General features: G+C 33.8%; 1 protein-coding gene across 4 annotated transcripts in view; it reads right to left on the reverse strand.

The window, feature by feature from the left end:
- Positions 1-5,345: 5,345 nt before the first annotated feature.
- The window catches only part of LOC124359150 (scm-like with four MBT domains protein 2), a 39,938-nt gene continuing 20,392 nt past the window's right edge, over positions 5,346-24,891 (reverse strand). For 2 of the 4 annotated variants that reach the window (XM_046811644.1, XM_046811642.1), the window contains exons 10-17: positions 24,515-24,655; positions 24,073-24,345; positions 23,168-23,346; positions 22,420-22,584; positions 21,157-21,319; positions 19,892-19,972; positions 7,369-7,567; positions 5,346-5,586 (exon numbers count right to left, since the gene is read on the reverse strand). In XM_046811644.1, the coding sequence (XP_046667600.1) occupies positions 5,431-5,586; positions 7,369-7,567; positions 19,892-19,972; positions 21,157-21,319; positions 22,420-22,584; positions 23,168-23,346; positions 24,073-24,345; positions 24,515-24,655 (1,357 nt within the window). In that variant the 3' untranslated portion in view covers positions 5,346-5,430. The remainder of the gene's footprint in view (positions 5,587-7,368; positions 7,568-19,891; positions 19,973-21,156; positions 21,320-22,419; positions 22,585-23,167; positions 23,347-24,072; positions 24,346-24,514; positions 24,656-24,891) is intronic. The other 2 variants (XM_046811643.1, XM_046811645.1) reach the window with 2 other exon arrangements.

A 24,891-nucleotide genomic window follows, 5' to 3' on the forward strand; every position in this document is an offset into this window, starting at 1 on the left:
AAGGACTGAGTCGAACTCGCTATCAATTAATATCTTAAGTTTTGCTATTAAAAACCTGACATATAACAATGTTTTTAAAACAAAATACATGTCACTGCAAAAGGATTACATTCGCTATCAACCCCCTCCCTCCCTTTCTTTTATAAAACTAATATTTATAATAAAAATGTGTATAACTTCAAATTTAAAGGCCTGGTCATTAAGGAGCTGATATTTATTATAAAAATTATAAATATATAGTATGAAAATGAAAGGAGTGTGCGGGGCGCTAAAATAAGGTCTTGTATGGATCAAGTTCTATCTTGGGTCTTCCTTAAGTAGACAGAATACTTCTTCGCTAGAAGCGGGTAAAACATACTCCTCTAATATGTACAATAGACATCATCATTAATTTTTTAGTGAATAGAATTGAATCATAATTTATTTCCAAATGTGGTACATGCAAACAGTGTGAAACTAAAATTCACACTAACATAAAAAACATGCGCGCGCGCACACACACACACACATAATTAATTAATTATTGTACAAATGTCAATCTAAAGCAAATAATTAATAGTAATAAAATCTAGAATGGTATATTTTCAAGAAACGGCAGAGCATCATATCATACATACAGTGATTGCTTTCAGAGGATTAAAGTGAATGCTGTAAATTGAAATAAATAATAAAAATACTGAGAAAAAGAAATATTGAGTGAAATAAATTATACTGAGAGCTACATAAACCATTCATAATTAATTGTCAGTAGTGGAGTGACAGGTTAGATAAGGAGGGGAGGGCCAATGTTAGAAGTTATTTCCCTCTGTATTCAGCTGTAATAACTGATTCAGCCTCATCAATACTGATAAGAGACAACCATTCATTGGAGTGTCTCTTATACATAAATATAGATGATGAATTGAAAATGTGGTTACCAGGAAAATATTGGCAAAGATTTCTAAATAGAAAGTGGGATACGTAGAGTTAGTAGATGATTATAATTATAAGCACACAATAAGCTCAGGTTGACGTGTGAGGATCTATGAATCCACCCCAATATCCCAAAGCGTAGTAGATGATATGTATTACAAATTTGCATTAATACAACTCCAATATTTCATGAATAATAAGTTTTATAAGAATGTGAAATTGTTGACAATTTTCATAAATATGAATGGGGATTGTTTTTATGAAGATTTTATGGATTGATAGTATGGCAGTTTCTTGATATAAGGTGTCAGTACGATATCTCCTATATTTTTTGTAACTGGCTTTTAAGATTGCCTACTGAACCACTTGGAATGGCTGAAAAGTGCTTTGTACACTCCACCCCAGGCTATTACTTGAGATGAAAACAATGATTGGGCATAGGCAAATTTAATTTCTTTTTTGTTTAAAATTTCACTTAAGTGTTTGAATGCAAATATGTAATTTCTTGCCCTTCTCTTCACACATTCAACATGAGAAGATCATTTTAAACGCTTGTCAAAAAAATGTGCCCAAATATTTGTAAGGTGAGACATTTTTAATAAATTAACGACAGCAAAATTCATTGTTGTAACAGCCACAATTTTGGACAACTAGGTTGCTCAAAATAGTTGGGCATAGTACGTAGACTTCACAAGAGAAATAGTCATAAGTTTAGTTTTTGAGGTATTCAGTGAAAGAACATTTTAATCAAACTAATTTTTTAAGAGCATGAGGTCACATAGAGCTTTAGAACGAGCATCAGCCCAATTGTTGCCTTTAATTAAAATAAGGCTATCATCGGCAAATAAAACAGGTTTACTGTTCAGATTTAATTTAGAAATATTGTTGATATAAATAAAAAACAAACAACTGGATCCAACATACTGACCTGAACAACTCCGTAGTCCACTGAAAACCTATCAGTCTCAGTCCCATACATAGATACAGTCTATAGCCTATTTGTGAGGTTGCTTGTGAACCAAGGAAGCGCATAACCATGGACCCCAATAAACTTTTATAAGCAAATTATTTCTATCGATACCATCAAATGCTTTTCTTAGACCAAGAAATATTAGAATAATGCGCAAGTTGTTGGATATTGCATCATTAATTTGCCTGTTGACGTTAAACAGAGCATCAGAAATATTCCTGTCCTCTTTAAATGCAAATTGACACTTACAAAAGATTTGTTTATTAAGAAGACAGGTTAAAAGTTCTTCTTTAATTATTTGTTCAAGGATCTTAGAGAATACACTCAAAAGGCTAATGGGATGGAAATCATATCTAAAAAATCTCACCTTTATGCCAAGAAATTACCTTAGCAATTTTAAAAATATCTGGGAAAATCCCAGAGGAAATACTTAAATTTATTAAAAGCAAAAGAGGTTTAGGAAATATATGAATATTATCTCATAACATAGAGGCTGAGACACCATCATGGCCAGGGGCGGATCCTTCACACAGTCCAGTTACATGCCGTATTACATTGAGTTCAGTAATAGTGTGTAATGTAAACACAGTATCCCGCCTGTAGTCCACATCACTCAAAACTGGGTCTCCACTTAAATCTATGGCGCTGGCAAGGTTTTGTCCCATCATGGAGAAAAGATTTTAAAATTATCGGTAAACAAATATACATTGTCGAACTTCTTAGTCTCTAAAAAAAAGACATCCAGGCGCAGAAGTACAGTAAAAATACTCAGTATAGGGCTGCGTGTTAAACTACTACACTAAACTGTCGAGCTATAATAGGTGTCATTAACACTTTCACTGTAGCTCTATATTGAGTTATCTTGAGTAGGCTACTCTCACTGTAGCTGCACCTTACAACCTCTGCAGCAGTTAACTTATAAAAATACTGTACTATATGTATTATACAATACATCTAAGCATATAAATAACTGTCTAGCTATAATACATGTAGTAATCAAACATTGCAATACTGAGTGATCTTAAGTACTCTCACTATGACTGTTCCGCAGTCACTCTCTAAGATATAATTTCTGTTATATCACTATAATTCTAAAATTCTCTCTACTCAGAAGTAAGGTTCTCTGAGAATATATTGTTTACAAAAAACTATTTTTGTGAACTGATCATAATTATTATTTACTAGGTTATATCATGTGAATGCTCTCAAAACAGGCTTATCAATATACATAATATTAAGCCAGCTAAAACACCACTATACGATAGCTCTATCTGATTCAGAGATAATATCTCAGATGAAGTAACTATTTGGATGATTATAATTTCTAGTAAACAGCTAGATTTACTACTAACTAATAATAAATAGTAAAGCTGAAATAAATGCGATATTTTCCAGTTATTCTACGTGGTGAACCAAAAACAGCAGATATGAAAAATTTTTACCTAATACTCATCACGTTCTATACACACTTTTATACAAAAGTTAAGACTATTTAAGCAATATAGTGGATAGATGTTCAAGCTCTGTTCATAACTAATTAAGAGGCACATTTAATATTTTCCAACTTTGAAAAACAATTTTATTTTTTATGTTCACAAATTTGTTAGTGTGAACTTAATTAGTCTTACTCTAAAGTAAAATATTTAACTTGAAATAATATACAAGTAATGAATTTTAAATTTTCTTAACAAGCAATATTTTGTGATCTATGCACGAGTGATTGGAGCAACCAAGTTTTAGTAACGCACTAATGTCTGCTGACAACTCTACTCCCCAAACTTATGTCAACAAAGGATGTATAACACACTTCATCTAGTACTTGTAAAAGACTAATCTTGTCATCATTTCCTCATACACACTTTCAAAATTACTTAAAAAAATAAGTTAGATAATCCACTGGAATAATGTTAGATAAGCTAAAAAGAATATAAACAATATTTCTACAAAACGTTTTATTGCTTGGGAACAACCATAATAAAAAATAATACATTTTCGTGTCAAAATAGCATATTTACAGTGTTATTATGCTACAAAAATTAATAGAAAATTAAAGTATAATATAGCTGTCAGAAGAAAATATCATAATTCACAGACCAAAAAGAAAGAAATATAATATAAAATTGCTATATATTATATATTATTATTTTAGAGCCTATCAAATATGAAAAAATATATATATATATATATTCCTTTGACTTAGTTGTTTCACATGCGGGACTACTACAATGGAAAATATTTAAAAAGGCTACTATTAAGTAACCCTCACTATCTTAGCTGATTTTAGTCAGGTTTCATGATCTGTTCATTCAAATACAGCGGAAAATATTTAAAAAGGCTACTATTAAGTAACCCTCACTATCTTAGCTGATTTTAGTCAGGTTTCATGATCTATTCATTCAAATATACTAAATCTAATACAATAATTTTGTTATGTAATTATTTTTGGTTTAATCAATTTATAATTGTCAGATAACAAAGAACATTTTCTATCCAGCGGTCAATTTCACTATTCTCAGCTTTCATTTTAACAACGTATCATAGCTTTAACACGTTCGCTGCTGCAAAACGGACAACCATACACGACGAGTGCTGAGAGCACACTGACTGGGTTTCTAAACAATGGCGCTGTGCAGTAGATCTACGTCATGCGCGCCTGGCGCGAGGCAGCCGTGCAGTAGATCTACCGCAACCGCATTGAACGTGTTAAGGTTACGTATCACAATACTAGACACTTTTCTAAAGAAAAATCAATTTTACTAATGTGCCCACAAATTAGATAATATTACTCCTTTGTTTACTCATGCCGCCATAAATGTTATCAGGTGACAGAAACTCGTTGGATATTGATATTGAGCAAAATAAGACAACGAGAATAAAAAAACATTACGAACACGTATTTCTTATTTTGTCTATGTTCTCTTATAGGTGCTTAGTCAGAATAATTCAAAAATTGAATATAAGATAGAACCACATCATCATGTGGTTTAATCATGCACCCTGTTGGCTCTTACTACACGTTATATGCACATCAAACAATATAATGAAACCATAAGTCGATGCATCCATGTAACTTCAAACTACGTCAAAGGGTTAAATGGCCGGAATAGCGTAGAATAATATTACATATTAGAGAAATACATATTGTTATTTTGTATGATGCTGGTACTTTATGATCTTTTTACATCGTTGATGTATGCATACTTACATGGTTCATTTTAAACAATGCCTTTAAGACAAAAAATAAACATCTAGATTATAGTTATGTGTTACATTAGCTATCCACCTGAGGAAGAGATTAGATTGCAAATCTCAAAACATAGTTTTACTGACTTCTGGAATGAATAATATCCAGTAAAGATCTTTTTTCTTTACAATTATTCCATCGTAAAAATATTTTAAACAAGAAAAAGAAACAAGTCTAGTTAGACAGAAACACAGGAGTTCATAATTATTAAACACATGGTTGAGAAAAGATACAAAATTATTTTATTAAATATATATCTTACAAAACATTATATTATCACAATGACAGCTATGGTATTGTAGCATTAACTAGGATCTGTGTCTGTGACAAAGTTACTGAAGAAAGCAAACTTAACAGCCTCCACATGTCGGCAGAGTCTCAGAGCAGTTTTCTGGTTGAGGTTCAACTCATCCATACAGGAAGGTAAATTCAACAGCATTAATGCTTTTCCATCAAATTCCTGGAAAATATTTAAGTTATTCACAATTACAATTTATTTAACTGTTATTAACACTTTTATATCAAACAAAAGACACTTTTACATATGTAGTAAATTATTCTAAATGCTTTTGTTTACCTCACAGTAATTAAAAACACAACTCAGATAATATCAATCAATCAGACTACTCATGAAAGAGCAATTTTTTTCAAAGAATTGAAATGAATGATTTTGTATGTACAATATTATATAATTTAATAGTTGAACAACTTTGAGCCCCAAAAAACAATGTCATCATCTTAGATCAACAATTTTAACTGACTAAAATTTCTCCTAGAAGAAAATGAATGATATCTAGTTCGTTGAGTTGAGAGTATCTGGTTTGAAACATCAAATTGCAAATAGATTTTAAACAGTTTTATTAAGGTCAACATAAATGACATTATAATTAAAAACTCTGGCAAAATGAGAGCCCTAAGCGCTCACCTAGCCAGTAGCACTGGACATAACAGTATCTCTCTCCCACTCATAATAAAAATCATCCATGATTCCTTTACAGCTTGGGTTTAAATTTACAAACAATTACAAACAAAAAGAATATTTGTTGCGAGTTTGATCATAGTCAAACAATTGTTATAGAAACAAATCTAAAACAAAAAAACTTGTTTGAATTTCATTTCATTTTTTGTGTTTAGGATAATAAATGACCACTACATAAGTTTTAAATTTTAATATATTTAAGCTTTTTAAATAGGCTGCACGGTTTAGATGAAAATTACTAAAAAACCATCCTCCCTTCACCTCTAAATGGATTATTTTGGTCGGAAATAGTTTTTTATTTAGCTTTGATGTATTTAACAAAAGTGTGGCATTAGTTTTCTATAATAAGACTTTTTCAATCTGGTGTTAATGACTGGAAAATATATATTAACTCATCTAAATTTTTAAGAGCACATTTAAATAGCTACAATCTACAATTCAATCTATTTCTCATTGTTAAAATATATTATAACCACGATACCATACATAGATAAAAATGTACTTTTCTCTACTATTATTTGGCTTCCACACTTTCATATTCTGATATTTCTGCTTCAAAGCCATTACTTATACCTTTAGAATGAAGATCCTGGTCGGCCATTATGTATATTTTAATCAATTATAAAAAAGTAATGATAAGGATTTAAATAAACGTTGTTAGTAACAGGTATTTTCTAGTATAGTATACTAAGAAGAAATTATTTTCTTTTTTACTTTAGTTGATATTTATTACTCATTCACATATTGATTCATTCTTTAAAAGTGATTTTTTTAGTTTGTGCTTTGTTGTTCTATATTCTTTCATGGTAATTGAGATTAAATTCTTTGATAATTTAGTTTCATATCAAATATTTCATTACTAAATTTACCTCTGTCAAACTGTGTTCTGATTAGGCTATTATAGACTTATTAATGGAAACCAAATTTAATTGGATTGCTAGACAACATTGTTAATTTTGCCTGAAAATCTGAACATGGAAAATTCTTAAAACTAGATTAACACTTTACCTGACAATTAAACATGATTGACAACACGACTTAAAAAAACCTGTCCTTACACATACTTAGAGATTGATAAATATAAAAAAACAGTTTGAGAAGTCATTTTTTAATTTTTCAGAGAGGGGTTTCTAGATTTCTTTTTTCCTAGGAGGTATTCCAGACCTCTAAACCCCTGGGAGGTTATAGTTCCACCACTTTAGTTCTAGAAATTGAGCATTGCACGCATACATTATTTTTTAATATTACAAAAATATTAAGTACCTCATCCCGCAGTAAGTTTGCCAGCATATCACAGTCCTGAGTTCGTTTCATGTATTGGTACACATCCTCAATGGTCCATAACAGCGGGTTTGTCTCTACATGGTACTGGGAGTCATCCATTTTCGTTTCTTGGGCCAGTTCTTCTAGTTTTCTAAGTCTTTCATTTTCAGCTTTTGAACGTCGTCCTCTTTTCTTCAAGCTGCAATGAAATCACAAAGCAGACTCTTTTACCAGTTGAAATTTTACCAACTAAATAATAATGAATATTATATGAAATGAAGTGTTTAAAAGGACGTTTTAAGAGGATTATGTTTTACAGATGAAAATACTATAATCATTGAATATATACATAATTTTTAGAGTGAAACAATAAATTATATAAGAGTGTTATTTTATTTTTTCATACCAAAAATATAATACAAAAATTAAAGCAAACTTTTCAGAGTTCTAGATGAATTTAAAGTATTAACTTTGTGTACAAAGCTGGCTCAAAGAGAAAGAGTGTCAATTATCTATGTCAAATTTTAATAAAAAGTGAAGAGATCAATTAAAAAAATTATTAACTAGTAAAACATCTATTCTCTATTTAATACTATAAAATAACGACAGTAATGCTAATTATATAAATATATTATTTAAATAGGTTAGCCGGTTGGAATAATCTTAAGAAAATATAGACTAGATGAACAAATAAAAGTGAAGATAAATAAGTAAACAGACCCAAAAACATTTTCAACTCCTATATGTATTATTTATCTCAAGATAATATCTGACTTAATATGATCTCTGAAGTAGGTATTTGTGGATAATTTCATTCATTGCTTTGTGCAGTGATATGTATTGGTATTGTTGAGTTTGTTGGTATTGGTATTGAGGCATATATTTGACCTTAACCAAAAAATAAGTGTACATGTATTGAGGGATAAATAAAATTGTAGTTATTCATTTATTATTTCGTAGTTTATATAATTCTGATTAATTAATACTAGTGAGCATCAAGTTGTGCTAATGCTAAAAAGACTGTAATATGAATCTGCTGTTACTGTAAGGCACGAAAGTGAACAAAACACCTGATTTTTGTTGTTGAAACAATCACAAGTCAGCAACGTGTGGCAAACAATAAAGTTTGTTATAGTCCAAGAGCTAGTGGTCGGCTACCTGTATGTATTTGATGAGACCTGGGTTTTTGTACAGTGAGGCCCCTATACCCACTGTACATGAGATAGGGAGTCACTAAGCTCCAGGTGGCCGACTTGGCGGGCGCACAGGTAAGACAGGAATCAATTATTGGTATATTTCATAAGTATTTGATGACGTCTGCCATTTTGTAATTTGAAAATATATTATTATTATCGGAAAATAACAATGGCAGACCATTATCGCGCGGATTTCATTGCGGCAGACGATTTTGAAAGTGCTAAAAAAATAAAATGTTGAAAGTAATTGACGAGATCTGCCATTGAGATGTTTTATTTATTAGGGTCTTATAAACTTATATTGATCATGGCAGACGTCTATATAGCGGACATACTTTAGTAGAAAAGAAAATCTTAGCTACTATCCGGTCAGATGTATGCATAGACCGCTTACAGCTATCTTCCTTTTTTCCCCCTATGGATTACTATTGTACTCATTCTAGCCTATAATAGTCTTGTCTTGTTACTAGCATTAGAATAATTCAGGTTTTATACCTGGGAGGGCCAAATTGTATCCCCACCCTAACGGATGTTTTCAGTATATTTCCAAACCTTCATACAGTTGGCTGCACGCTCGATTGTCGCAGTTGTATAAAAAAAAGTTACCTTGTTTTTCGTAATTTTTGCAATAGCTAAATCGTAAGTCACTTGCATGTACTCTTGATTTAGCTCTTGCAAGGCTGCCATGCATTGCTGCATAGTTGCCTAAACTACTGCATTGCTTGTTGGTGAGTGATTAATCAGTGTTAAATATGTAATCATTTGTTGTGGAGTATTATCAATCACTATGTTGCTGTGAAAACCAGTCCACATAGGGGTATTTAACAACCCCAAAGCATGACTTAACATCCAAATTCTGTCAATTCGATCGTAAAGACTCTTATGCACGATTGTATGAACCTCTTCTTCGCATTCAGTTTGAATGTTACTCATTTTTTTGAGTTTTTAGCGCACTGTGGCAACTCGAAATCGATTGTCTCAAAAGATCGTTGTCTAGGTCTGTCATGTTTACATCCTTTATTATCTTCTTTTTCCTCTTCTTCTTACTCTTCAACATTGTCGTCTTTGAGGTTAATATTTTGGTACATTATTCCAACAGTATCATGAAGAGTGTCTTTCCCAGTCTTGGTATCACAAATCGGTCATAATTGTCGAATGCCATACCTGCCACAAGATTTTCTTCTTTATTATATACCTCAGGACATATTTCGGTACGTGAAACTGATGAAAATGTTGCCTCTGTTTCTAACTCCTCGACAGCGGTGTAACTTATACAATGACCGTAACGATTTATTATATCGATAATCTTACGACTGCTTGTAAGAGTTTTTAACGACATGCCTAAGCAAATGTGTTTAGAGGTCTTCATGTTACCATTGTGAGTCATAAATATAATGTCCTGTGACAGGGACTGTATGTGACGTTGAAAACTGTCGCAATTCCGCCGTTTACGTCTTTAACATGTGATGGATGAACGTGGAATGAGTGATCAAATGTATAGCTGAATGAGAGCTCGATGTGGTATGTATGTCCAAATTTTAACATATTTGACGTTTGCTATACAAATGTATTTTGTCTCCGCAATAAAAAATTGACTATTAACTATTGACTATTAACATCCAAGAATTGATGAAAAAATTCGGAAATCATAGGTGGTGTTGTACACTCACCTTTTATTAAGCGTTGATTGGTTAAATTATTGGATCATTTTTTTTATGCCCATAATTTCCTCTCGTAAAATGGCAGCAGCTTCTGGTAAAATAGCTTGGTCTTTCAAGTGCGCAAATAATGAACCATCAATATTGTTGAAATACCCATTGGGGCAACAACTTTTTTTTTGTTGGATGTCAAAATTTGAATTCTATAGCCAAATTTCTTACGAAGTTTTTCTTCCAAACAAGATGCGTTAAATATTGATGCTGCGTCTGAGCTTTCACTTAATTCTTTAAATATTTCAAGATACTCTTTCTGCAAATAACTCAGAAAATAACAACGTCCTCGATTTATCACATTTTCTTCAACTAAATGACATATTTCTTTATAAACAGTTTCATGTACTTCTCGTGAGATGTGCCATGCAGTACGGACAGGACTTTTCACGAGTGATCTTTTTTGATTCCTAAAATTTTGCCGACAAATTTCATGGTAATATACTTCAGATGAGAGAACACTTTCTACTTTTGTTAAAGTTTCTTGGTAAATTGTCTGGCTTAAAGTTTAATAGGATACTCTTTTTAAATTGATCCTTCTCTGAAGACCGTAATGGGTCAATTTTATATTGAAATTGTTTCTTTTTTTGTGTTACAAAAAAAAAACACAAATTTGAGTTTACAGAAGCTACAGTATCGGAAGTTACAGTATCGGAAGCTACAGTATTAGAAAATTGAACATTCGATGATTTTGCTGATTCTGAAGATGACCCCTCCTCCAACGAAGGTTCAGCTTCAGCGTCGATTTCTTTTTCTGCTTCTTTTGTCTTAAGAATGTTTGCATTGTTTTCAAGGGTATTATGTACACGTGTATCCTCAGTTATTGAAATATCAGCTGATGTAGATGGCTGTTAAATTGCAGACAAAGACTTTTTGGACTGTGATAGAACCTTTTTTTCAACATCTGTCGTCAAATACTGCCTTTTTAATTATGTAAATATCTTATAACAACTACTATGATATGCTGAATCATAAATTTCGTCCGGTAAAATAATGTCTATATTTTAATTTGTGGAATTTTATTAACCTCAAAATGTTTTTACATTTTGATATAGTATCTTCTGAAAACAGCAATAATTTGTCGGTTTTTACTGAGTCACAAAAAAACACACTTCTGTTCTGGTTTTTCACTCGACATTCTCACAGATATATTAAATAAATAATAACGAAATCAACAAAACAAAAGAAAGCAACACTACGTATTGTTTTGTTTTCAATATATTTACGAAAAACGAGGTAACTTTTTTTATACAACTGCAACAATCGAGCATGCAGCCAACTGTATGAAGGTTCGGAAATATACTGAAAACATCCGTTAGGGTGGGGATACAATTTGGCCCTCCCAGGTATAAAACCTGAATTATTCGAGTGCTAGTAACAATACAAGACAATATTATAGGCTAGAATTAGTACAATAGTAATCCATAGGGGAAAAAAAGGAAGATAGCTGTAAGCGGTTTATGCATACATCTGACCGGATAGTAGCTAAGATTTTCTTTTCTAGTAAAGTATGTCCGCTATATAGACATCTGCCATAATCAATATAAGTTTTTAAGACCCTAATAAATAAAATATATCAATGGCAGATTTCATCAAATACTTTCAAAATTTTATTTTTTTTAGCACTTTCAAAACCGTCTGCCGCTATGAAATCCGCGCGATAATGGTCTGCCATTGTTATTTTCCGATAATAATAATAATATATTTTCAAATGACAAAACGGCAGATGTCATCAAATACTTATTAAATTGGCCAAAAATTGATACCTGTCTTACCTGAGCGCCCGCCAAGTCGGCCACTTGGAGCTTAGTGACTCCCCATCTCATGTACAGTGGGTATAGGGGCCTTACTGTACAAAAACCCAGGTCTCATCAAATACATACAGGTAGCCGACCACTAGCTCTTAGACTATTATTACATGACACAAAAGTAAGTAGTTTATTCATTTTTGTTCAGATTACAGATAAGTTTGTTGTTAACAATATTTTTTAAGATGTTTCAGTGAAAAAAGAAATATCCAAACAGCTGTTGTACAAGCTAGGAGTATGTCAGACTATGTGACATGTAATAGGCTTCTCTAAAGATAAAAAGACCATTCCAGGGAATGACAAGCACCATTTTCAGACTTGACATAGCCTAATATCGAAAGCATGTAGAATTTGGAAGTATGTAGCTAAATTCGGTCTCAAGATATTCTACTGAGTGATAGACTCTAATAACACTCAGTCAAATATGGACAAACTCTTTAGTCATGGATTATGAGTGTTGATGATGTGTGATATGGATGCCCACATTTGTCTATGTTTAAAATTACGTAAAAGGGTCCATATAGAAAATTGTTAACAGTTTTCTATTATAGATTTTTTTTAAAGTACTGTGATTGGAGTTGGTACAGATTGTATATAGCCAGCTGTGAACATGACAAGAAAGTCTACATGACAAAGACCTCAACTTTTGCAAGGAAGAGTTTACACAATGCACATATGAATGATTTTTACCAGGGCAAACGCATGAAACAATATTTATTAAAGTCTCTAACTCTTGATGTGTACGTCAATGGTTAGTCCAACATACATTATTCATGCTAAAAAAATCAGCAATTCACATGCAATGAACCTAAACCACATGAACTCCGCGTAACTAATACTTTAGTCAAGCAAAGAAAAATAAGTACAACTACGCAAATCTTACACACCTAATCATGCAGATACAATGTAGCTACAGCCTATTAGATTACATGCCCAAACTGTCAAATACGAGTATATGTACACTTTGACATGTTTGATTTCCACTTAAAAATGCCATTCACATAATGTTTGCCAGGACTGATGCTTATTACTAACTTAATACATGAGGTCACTACTGGATCTTAACAACTGTATTAAAACTCAAGATAATTTATTTTGTTTTACAAGAGTAAGGGTGGTCTCCAGAAAGATAACCTCTTACTGGGGGGCCAGCCAAAGCGAACAACGGAGTGGGAAGTATTCATGTCTAAATCAATGTCCTCCACCACACCCAACAACCCTATCGTGGCATGACCACGTACAGTCACACTGCACAGTAAACAAGCTGATGCCATTGCTTAGTATGTCTAGCTGTCCTGTCACCGAGACTTGCTCACACATCTCTTATCTCTATCAAAGTGGTAGTTTGTTATAAAAGTTTGGATAAAATGATAAGTATTCTTTTGTAAATTATGTGCGAATTAAAAGAACTGCTTTACTATAAAACTTAATAAATAGCCTATATTATTTTTTAAAATATAGTAAAATACTTGAACCATTAAATTACTTGTGTTGCTATTGACGCTCCTTCACAAATGACATATACTCCTCAACTTCAGATTTATCACTACATTCTGAATCGCTTGAATAATCTTCATCATCGCTGGTTTCCACTCCCACATTTATTACAAAATACTCTATAGGGTTTCTCAAATTTTCTTTCTAGGGGTCTCTCAAGGGTTTCTTAAATTCCAATAAAATCTTGTTTGTGTTTCTATTCATTTTGAAACTTTTTCTTCCAATCTCTGACAGAAACATTTTAAAATTTTTGCTAAGCAAAATTTTCTACATCTACAGTTTAAAAGTTACACTGCTTGTAGCAACCCAATTTTTGACATCCGCCCAAATTAGCTCAATAACATTAAGTTCTGGATGATAAGGAGGCAGTCTTAAAATGTCCCATTTTTGTTTCATCATCTATTACATATTTTTTATGTGCAGGCTTGTGACATTTAATAAGCTTGAACAATTCAACTCTATGCATGTCTTCTGTCAATGGGATATTTGTTAACAACAGCCAGGCTTGCATATCAGCTTTGTTGTAGGTATTAGAGGTAGGGCTCTTATCTATTTGAACATTATGACACAAAGCGTTTTCTATGAACACTTTTTCTGAAAGATTTGGTGATAACTTTTCTGTAAACAATTTAATGTACATGTTGTCGTGATAATCGCCAGTTTTTTGGTGCGCTTGCATCATTATCAAACAGTTCTAATAAAGTCCATTACTTCAACTGCACGTAACATTATAAGGAGAATCCCTTTGTTGACAGGTGCAGCAACACAGCGTTTGAATCCATCCATCCTTTTTTGTGACATGATAAGAGTCAATTTATGACTCATCATTATATATGATTGGATGGTCTTCTGCTCTATACTTGGAAATTTTAAAAAAGCACACAACTCTCTGAAAGGACAAGTCATGGAATTCCATTACAATCATTTTATTGGTTTAATTTTCTCTATTTGTAGTTTATTTGTGTAAGAATCTGCCGTACACTTGTTTTAGACCAGTAAAGTTCATATCAGCTTGCATTTTTATCTGAATTTTTCGTTAGTCAGAAGGCATTTTTCTACTAAATTAAATATATTTATAATACGCTTGACCACACTTATATAAAAATCATCCAGTTACACGTTTTTGGCGCTTTCTTTTTCTGTTTGGAGTTTAGATATCACCCTAATCCAGGAACCTTGGATCAATAGAGGTTGCATCAAAGGATTGACGACACAGGTAAGTAATCTCATATATGATCGATCAATTGAAAACCCCAGAACATGTATTCTAATTTCACAACCTTTCCTACTACAGATATTATAACAAGAGATCTGGTGGCAGCTACAGTTAAAGTGGCATCACTGCAAGGGGTGAGAGAGGTTACTATGGCCTCAGCCTATTTCCCCAACCCGTCAAAAAGCTGCCCGCCAAAAGAGATAGAAAGACTATTGCAGAGCTGCAGAGATAGAGGTTCGGCCCTCATTCTCAGTTGTGACTGCAATGCTCACTATACCTACTGGGGTACTGGGGAAGCACAAACATAAACCAAAGAGGTGAGGAACTTCTAAAGTTTATATTTAGCAATGATTTAGTTTTAGAAAATAAAGGGTCAAGTCCAACCTTTATTACTAGAACTAGGAAAGAAGTCCTAGACATAACCCTATCCACAGGACTCAAAAACATATGCATTGTAAGGTGGCACGTCTCAAAGGAGGCCTCACTATCGGACCACTGTCCTATTAGGTTTGACATGGAGGAGATAGGGGAAAAAACGTGACCCACAGGGTTCCTAAATCTACCAACTGGAAGGGATACCGAGTGTCCCTAGTAGAAGATTGGAAGAAATAGAACCCTTCCAGAAAAATGAATTTGACTTAGAAAGGTCTTCACAAATAGTAGAACGATCTATAATAAAGGCCTACGAGAAAAACTCCCCTCCCAGGCAAAACAGGCTGAAGAAAGACGTGCCGTGGTGGACTGGGAGGTTGGAGACATTAAGAAATAAAACTAGGAAACTATTAAAATGGGCAATAAGGACAGATGATTGGCTCCCTTATCTACATGCCCAAAACGAATATAAGAAAGAACTTAGAATGAATAAAAGAAGAACCTGGAGAAATTTTTGTAAAAACATTAACAGCCTTCCTGAGGCTACCATGCTTCAAAAAAACTCTCCAAACTGATCACACTAACCCTATAGGGACCCTAGTAGAGGTCAATGGTGACCTAACAGTGAACAGGAAAGAGACCTTAGAACCGCTTCTGGAGACGCACTTCCCGGGGGGGTCACCTGACTTGAAACGAGGATAATTATTCTCTAATCGAGGGGGGATCCAGCCGGAAGGTTGCTAAAGTCAGACAGCGGTCTAACAGACTATTTACACATGAAAGATTAAATGGGCTATAAGATCGTTCAAGCCATTTAAATCTCCTGGGGCAGATAGAGTTTTCCCAGCCCTTCTTCAAGAGGGGCTGGACATACTATTAAATACTCTTTGCATTCTGTTTAGAAGCAGTTTCGCCTTAGGATACATACCAAAAAACTGGAGGACAGCACTAGTGGTGTTTGTACGGAAAAAAGACAGGGATCCAACTAAGCCCAACTCGTACAGACCCATAAGCCTAACCTCCTTCATGGTGAAAACTATGGAAAAAATAATAAACAGACACATAAGGGACGTAATATTACCAGATCACCCACTTAGTCCCACACAACACGCTTACATAGCAGGTAAATCAAATACCACCGCTCTCCACAGCTTAGTGGGAGAGGTGGAGAACACCTTCGAAAAAAAGGAAGCCCTAGTCAGCGTCTTTATGGACATTGAAGGAGCTTTCGACCGAGTAGCATATCAATCCATGGAGACTGCGATGGAACATTTTGGAGTTCCCCCAGATGTAGTCAAATGGATAGTAGCCCTCCTAAAAAGCAGACAAGTAAAAGCAAAGTAAGGAGACGAATCTGCCGCAATCACGGCTTAGAAAGGCTGCCCCCAGGGGGGAGTTTTGTCTCCTCTCCTGTGGGCGATGGTGGTGGATGATCTTCTAAGCAAAGCAGAGAAGAGGGGAACTAGGCTACTATGTTATGCGGACGACCTAGTGCTTATGATGAAAGGAAAAACAAAGGCATGCTGGAATGCCTAATACAAAAAGAACTAAACCTCATAAGCAACTGGTGTCATGGGGAAGGTCTACGGATCAACCCATTTAAAACAAATATGATTACCTTTACCAGGAAAAGAAAGTTCCAGCTAACACAACCTGTTCTGGAGGGAATCAGCATCAACCAAACAAAAGAAGTGAAATACCTGGGTTTAATCCTGGATGAAAAGCTCACTTGGAACTCCCATATTGAAAACAAGACATCCAAAGCAACAATGGCCCTTGGGGCCTGTAAGAGACTATTTGGATTTAAATGGGGACTTCAACCCAAAATGATATATTGCATTTACGAAACTATATTAAAACCAATGGTCACATATGCTGCCTTAGTGTGGTGGCCGAAAGTAGAACAAACAACAGCTGCTAAAAGGCTACAGAGTCTTCAAAGGCTAGCTTGCTTAAGCACCACGGGAGCGATGAGCTCCTGCCCAACACTAGCAATTGAAGTGGTCCTAGGATACACTCCTCTGGGGCAGGAGGTGGTGAGAACAGCCGCTCTAAGTGCTTCTAGGAACAAAGGTAATAAATGCTACCTCCTTAAGAAGGCCACATGAAGATATTGCAAAAATTTCCTGAGGCTGAAATGCTAACCAAAGTGTCAGACGCAATGGTTAAGAAATACTCCTTTGACAAACCATATATTGTCTCTATCAGAAGTAGGGAGAAATGGATTAAAAAGGAGGCCTACCCTACAAAAGGAGTCCTGAAGTTTTACACAGATGGTTCATGCCTTGACTCTAGGGCAGGATACGGAATACACGGACCTGGAGTCGACATGGCTGTGCCCCTAGGAAGACATGCCACGGTTTTTCAGGCGGAGGTCATGGCAAGACTCATGTTCCAGAAGACTAATAAAAATGAGGACAAAAGGATTAAAATACCTAATACTTTCTGATAGTCAGGCTGCACTGAAGGCACTTGATACCTGTTCGTTTGATTCGAAAGTGGTCTGGGAATGTAAGAATGCTCTAGCAGAGCTGACAATGAATAACAGAGTAACACTTGGTTGGGTACCAGGTCATGAAGGCATTCATGGAAATGAAAAAGCAGTCATCCTCGCCAAAAAGGGAGTGGAATCCACAATGGTGGGGCCTGAGCCAGGTTGTGGGATAGCCTTCTCCAACATTAAAGCTCTGGTCAAAGAATGGGAATAGAGGATAAGACACAATAATTGGAGTAGAGCCTCAGGATTAAGACTATCCAAATTGTTTATCTCTCCTTACATTAAAGGATGGATAGCTCTTAGACCAGAATAAGGAGGACATAAGACTGATATTAGGAATGTTGACAGGACATGGCCCTCTAAGGAAGCACCTTATGAAGGTAGGCCTTAGCCAGAGTAACGAGTGTAGACTCTGTGGAGAGGAGGAGGAGTCAGCAGAAACACATTTGGTTAGATTGTCCTGCCATCGTAGAAACTCTGAAAAAATACCTGGGAGCATATTTCCTCAGCCCCAAAGATATCAGAGAACAGGAGCCCTCAAATCTGATTGGTTTTTGCAAATGCCTCGGACTTTGAGTGCACAAAATTAAAGTAAGGGAGGCGCAAAGGTCCTTTTAGGACTAAGTGCGGGGACAAACTGTCCTTTTCCCTCAGGAAGGAAAAAAAAAAAAAAAAAAAAAAACACCACCTTGTACTATTCTCCTTTTTTGTGCACTTTGGTCTGGGTACTTTTTAATGCACCAGATGCACGTTGAACTTGTACTTAACATCTATTAAAAACCTATCAGATTCAGCTTTCATGAAATCCATAACTATGGAAATCACTTCTCACGACTGGCCGTTGTACACTTTGCTGCCTAGATTTGAAACGTAACCCCTAAAGGGATTACCATGATATTGTTTTTATCAAAGTGTGGGAATAAAACTATGAGTAAAGCTCTGAGCAAACCAAGAAGCATTAAAATAAATAGAGCAACTCAAGGCACATGTTGAAGTCATAGACAGCACTATGTTTGTTTGGCACTGACTGTACCACGTTCTCTAGAGTGGAGTAGAGAAAAAACAGTTGCTTATGCGCATGCGCTAGCCACGGTTCACACTGGCTGGCTCCTTCACTAAAAAGATAACTGTTAAGGCTCTGTAGTTTATTATATTATAACAGATCCTCGATTATTTGATATTGTTAGATTATTTACCCTTTCATATTATTACCGCTAATTTTTCAAATCTTACTTTGAATGTTTTAATTGTTTTTTTAACCTTGACAGTGTCTAATAGCTGACTGGTTACATCATGGCTTCCACTGTAAACTAATAAATTAGTGCACTCTGATGGCTAACTATGAAACTATTACCAAAACACATAGAGAATTTCTTTTTATATAACCAACAGAAAACATTATTTGCAACACTGTATGTTTTGCAAATTTATTTTAAACAAGTAATACTTCTGCATATTAATAGAAAGAAACCTGACATAAACATCTGTCACATTGGGTAAAAATGTTTGAATTTTTACTGTTTTGTTTTTTCTGTTTCTCATATGTATTTTTTCTGATGCCATCTACACAATTTTACATGTATTTACAAATGATTTTCTCTTTGAAAAACAAACAATGTTACAAATGTCATCAGCTTTCAGTTAATTAAGGAAAACAAGGTGAACTGCGTTCAAACATATTGTCATTCCCATTACTTAAATTAGACATTTGAAAATTTGTTTTAAGCTATGTGCCAGCAGACAAAACAAATGTTACCAAAACAATTTAAATCAGTTCTTTATCTTTTATACAGAATGCTCAGATAAATAGTGCAGCTATTTCTAAGATAATTTATGATAAATCAATGTCAAACCATGAATTAAATATAAAGTGCCTATAGTAATCACATAAAATTTTAAGGTATACTTATTCTCCTGTGGTGTAGCTTAATAAGGGAAATAAAATAATATAGTAATATTAGTATCATATTAGTATAAATAAATGGACTACATTAGAATCAGCTCAGGTGTTTTGACAAGTATCACAAATTCTATGGAGTCTATGAACAAGTATTCCTTGTTGTATATTACGAATACAACTCATATGTATTATAAAAAAAAGTTATATTAGTGCTTTTTAATAATAACAAAATGCAAGTAAGAGAAAAAAAGTGAAAATAATCAAACAAAACACACAGTAAACACAAACTAATGTAATAAAAACCTTGAAACTCAAGAGGGGAACTTACACATAACTTGAATCTGAGCTCACTTCAGATTTGGATTCAGAATTATTTATTTGTTTGTTGTTCACTGACATCTCTGGACTGCTTGAAATAAGACATTCATTATTTGTCAAATTAAAACCTCTTATAAACTTAAAAATACAGTAAGTACACTTGGTGTATCATCTAGAGTAGAGAATATTTACCTAAATGCTTTATTTTAGTGACAGATCAGTTCCTCTTTTTAATATTATGCATTGACGTTTCAATCTGGTTCAAGTACCAATTCCTAAGTAAGTTATAGTTATAAGAGACGTGATAAATCCTGTTCTTGATTTTTAAAAGTAATTGGTTCTATTCTTAATCATGTCACAGAGTTTTCGATTCTACAACTGTGAGCATTTTCCATCAAATTCCGTAAACAATTACTTTTGTATTTTAAGATATTATTCATGCTAATTTATCAAAATTTATTTGTACACAAAAAAAAACTAACTGTTTCTACCTCCCAACACACTATATACAAATAGATTGAAGTAAAAGATGTTAAACCATTATCAATTAACCTTGACTTTAGATGTTGTTGGTAATCAAGATATTAATTCTGCATTTTGACTTTTCTTATTTTGGAAAATATACAGTAAATATGTTTTGTTATTTAAATATAGATACTGATTACGATTTGCGACTTTCATAAAACACATAAATAAATTATAAAATTTTTAATACTTTTTGAAACAATTCAGTAATGAAAAATATGTATACAAATTTGGAAAAAACTATCTATACCATAAAAGCAATACATAAACATAACACAAATAAATGTATTGCATGTAGATTTAGAAGTAATGATAACAATTTTGATAACTTGGAGTTGTGCTCAATTAATTGTAACTCTAAGGTATATACAATTTTTAGTAAATTTTTATCTATTCTGCAAGTTTTTTTGATAATATTTTAAAAACTATTAATATTGGTTCTCCATACCTAATTTGTAACAATAATACAAAAACCATGTAACCCAGAATGTTCCAATTCTTGATTGCCAATTTGGTTAGCAATAGTAGTAATGATAAAGGTCTAATTGTATACCTACAAGAAAAACAAACATTGCCATTCTAGATGCTAAATATTGGATTTAGTATTTAGATAATTGGATTTTAAAATTAATAAAAAAACATTATCATATTTAATATGATGTTGAGCCAACAGATCTGGCATTAAACTGATTAGGATTTGTATGGAATTTTACATATTTAAAATGACGATGTGAATGACTGAATACTTACTGGCTAGAAGAAGCACTGGATCGTATATCTATAAGCCCAAGTGCCTGTTTCATCTGAGAAGATTTAAGGCCAAAATTGGGCAATTTGATACCTCGTGTCTCATAGCGCATCCTCTTGTCTTTGTGTTCACCATCATCGCTGGCACTGCGTGAGTCGCACTGTCCTGCAGCACCACAATGGGTATGAGTTCATCATCACATCAGTGCAGTTGTCAAAATTGTTATTTTTCACCCAGCATAAACTAAACCCTATGCATTCAAAGGTAGTATTTATAATTTGTCCTTGGAGTTGGTATGGCCAGCTCTACTGGCCACAGCCATTTTGTCCGAAGCGCAGATTAATTTTTGCCATAATGTTATCTCAGCTATATGTCCAGCTCTACTGGAATATGTCCATAGCTCGTAGGCATAGCAATTATTTTCTAATATTCTCTTTGTTTTATAATGAATTGTGAAAAGTGCTGAAACCTACCGAGCAGCTTTACTTTAAAGTAATTTTAAGGTAAAACAGTAAATTTTTAATTAGTCTATAATTCTTTTCTAAACATTGACTGTGCAAATAAGACGAATAAAGTGTAGTGGACCTATACACTGAAGTGATAGAAACCTAGAAAAATTTACTAGAAGATGTGTGCTAACTATTCTTGACTACACGTAGGTATGTATTTTAAAAAGTTTTATTCCAGAAAAAAATTTAAAGATTGAGAAAAAAGTAAAATAGTTCATGTTTGAGTATAACGTAACTGTAAAGGCCTACATTATATAATTTTATTTACATTTCTTTGTTAACAATATACATATTATAAGAGTTAAATTTACCAAATGTATGTTTATCTTTGTGTTAAAAGATTCATTAAAAATAAATTTCAAATTTTTTCATTTCTTCTTTGACCATTTTAAATTACAATGCAAGTAACGCAGAGGAAATTGAAAAATAATTCCGATCTGGCGAAACAAACAACAAATATGGCCACTGAGCTGTCAATGAAAGTAGCACGGCCATCTGTACTGGCCATACGAGTTGCGAGGACAAACTACGGAAAAACTAACGCAAGCTGTCTGCAACCTTGGTATGGCCAGTGCTGCTGGCCTTTTAAAGTACAAAGGGTCAATGACTAAAATGCTCATTAGAGTATGATTTGACTAAAACTTTTAGATTAAATACTTGCCTAGTGAAATCAATCTCATTATATCAATTATAGGATACTCTATTTACAAGCCAATTTAAGAAAAAAAAACTGTATAACGCCCTCTCCGTACTAACTTTGGTTAAGTCCACCATTCTTCTTAAAGGAGGATAAGTACTCGCGTCGTGTGGAGGGTGGTCGTCGGGGCCATGGGAACTGTGTATTTTTGCGGGAGTCTGGTGGTCGGCCTGCCTTACGCTGTCCAATCAGTGTGGACTGAGATGATGCTGTAGAAACGCTTACTGGAAAATAAAATTTAATTAATAGTAGTAATGGATCAAAATACTTTGTTGGGGGTAGAAAATTAATATTAATAATATTTTAGTAATTATATTATAATTATTTTACTGTTAATTTTTAATCATAGGAAAAGATCCACATGGTACAAAAACACTCTTGTCAGGATTGATCATGTTGTAACCACTCATTGATGTGTCTAAACCCTGTTTTAACACCTTGAGTGCCAACGTCTCACACTACTTGATACTATCTAGGTATTCCTCACAGTCTACACAAGACTCTAGCACTATAAGGATTAGGTTAAGTGTTTAGTGTGCAAAATTAGACAATAGTTTAACATATCTTGTGTTGTTCATTTTCTATTTTCACACCTGCTGTGAGAAACCACTGGTGAATTATCAGTACTTATTGTGAATAATTGTTCTGTATAGCTTTAACAGTGCTTATTTAGGTGATTCTTTCTGAATTTCCTGCAAAATAATCTAAACCTGTCATTAGCAATTCCAGTTGTTTTTGTATTACAGTAAAATTAAAACATAGAACAACAGAACTAAAATTCAGTGAAAGTGATCGAGAGACACTTACAGAACCTGGTTTTCGAGAGCGTGTGGCAGTTCTCCGGGCAAGTCTTTTGCCCGACCGGTACAGGGCTAAAGAGATGTGGACAGACCTGCAGCTTGCGGCACACCTCCTTGCAGAACTCTGCCACTTTGTCGGACGATGTCACTATCTCCACCATGGCTCGGTACACGTTGCTCTTATATCTGTCACTCAGGTCAAATCAGTATATCTCACACAGAACGAGAAGACCAATCAAACATCATCTATACATACTTCCTCAGACACAAGATCTTTATTAGCCATTACATACTTAACAATACATTAATAGGTTGTCAAATAATAATATACTTAAAATTACTTGAAACACCAATTTCGTAAAGTCTACCAGGTTACAACAAAAACATTCATCTACTGAGTTAATAGTTTCATTATTAAGCCATTCGAACAACGACCAATTCAAATTTCTTAGTGGGCAAAATTCTTATAGATAGAGATATCTTATTGCATAATACATATTTCTGTTAAACATGGCTTTTGAGAAACTTAGTTATTCTAATATTAGAAGCTACCAGATTTTTTATTAAGTGTTATAGCATGAGAAGTAAAATGATCTATACATGTATGAGGTTTGTATTTTATTTTAAGGCGGACTTTTAGAAAAGATGAGAGCTGTTGTGCTGGACTATACTGGCATTCAATACACGATAATATGAACAAATACATTCAGGCGTATCAGGACTTAATTTACACCCTGTATACGATAGTAAAATTATCTATATTTCTTTATAAAATCTATACATGCATATGCATTAGGTTTGTATTTTATTTTAACATGGACTTTTAAAAAAGATGTGAACATTTTATATATATATATATATATGAACACAGTATTGGTAAAGTTCTCTAAGCCAAGTAAAAAGTTGACTCACTTTGCCTTGAGTAGTTCGAGGTGCATGCCAGGCCTGGGAGGACCAGTACACTGCAGCTCCTTGAGCACTCTAGAGGAGATGTAGGCCACAGAGATAAGCATGGACAAAACTTCCTTCATGACGAGAACGACTGGACCCGGACCAACGTGGCGGGGTAACCCTGCCAGCCGCCCTTTCGACAGAAATGGCCCCGAGAAACACTTGTGGTTGAAGTAAATCATTGGACACCATGAGCTTGACCTCTCTGTTGTAGTTTCTTTTGGTGCGTCTTCTCTGGATAGAATCGTGAAGTAATTACATAACTTTTGTAATAAATTAGAATTAATACACAAACATTGTTTGATAAAAACAAGAGTCTTCATCACAAACACTGTAAATATGTTGTTTCTGAGAAACATTAAATATACATTACATTTTTTTAAATCTGACAACCAAAGCTTACTTTGTTGGTGGCTTAATGTCCGAGGGTTGAGGAGTGCGGCGTATTACTTTGGGAGCTTTGAGAGGGTAGGAGTTGCTGTCACACCAGCCAACCGGAAATATCTCCAATGAGTCCAAACTGACTGCCCGTTTTGGTTTGAAACTGAAACATATACGTTTTATTGGTAACAAGTTTTTATTTAAGCTGGCTCTTTCTTGGATGATGTTCAACATGACTAGAACTGATCTCACTCTCAATTATACTATATTCGCCACAAACCCCCCTTCTCATCCCATAATCATAGTTAGAATTTGTTCAGTATTAATGATTTAAGTGAATTTTTAAGCCACTAGTAGTTAATTAACTAGTATAAATTGTGTTATTGCTTAATCTTTTTA

This window comes from Homalodisca vitripennis, chromosome 4 (assembly GCF_021130785.1).
Source record: "Homalodisca vitripennis isolate AUS2020 chromosome 4, UT_GWSS_2.1, whole genome shotgun sequence".
Lineage (NCBI taxonomy): Eukaryota > Metazoa > Arthropoda > Insecta > Hemiptera > Cicadellidae > Homalodisca > Homalodisca vitripennis.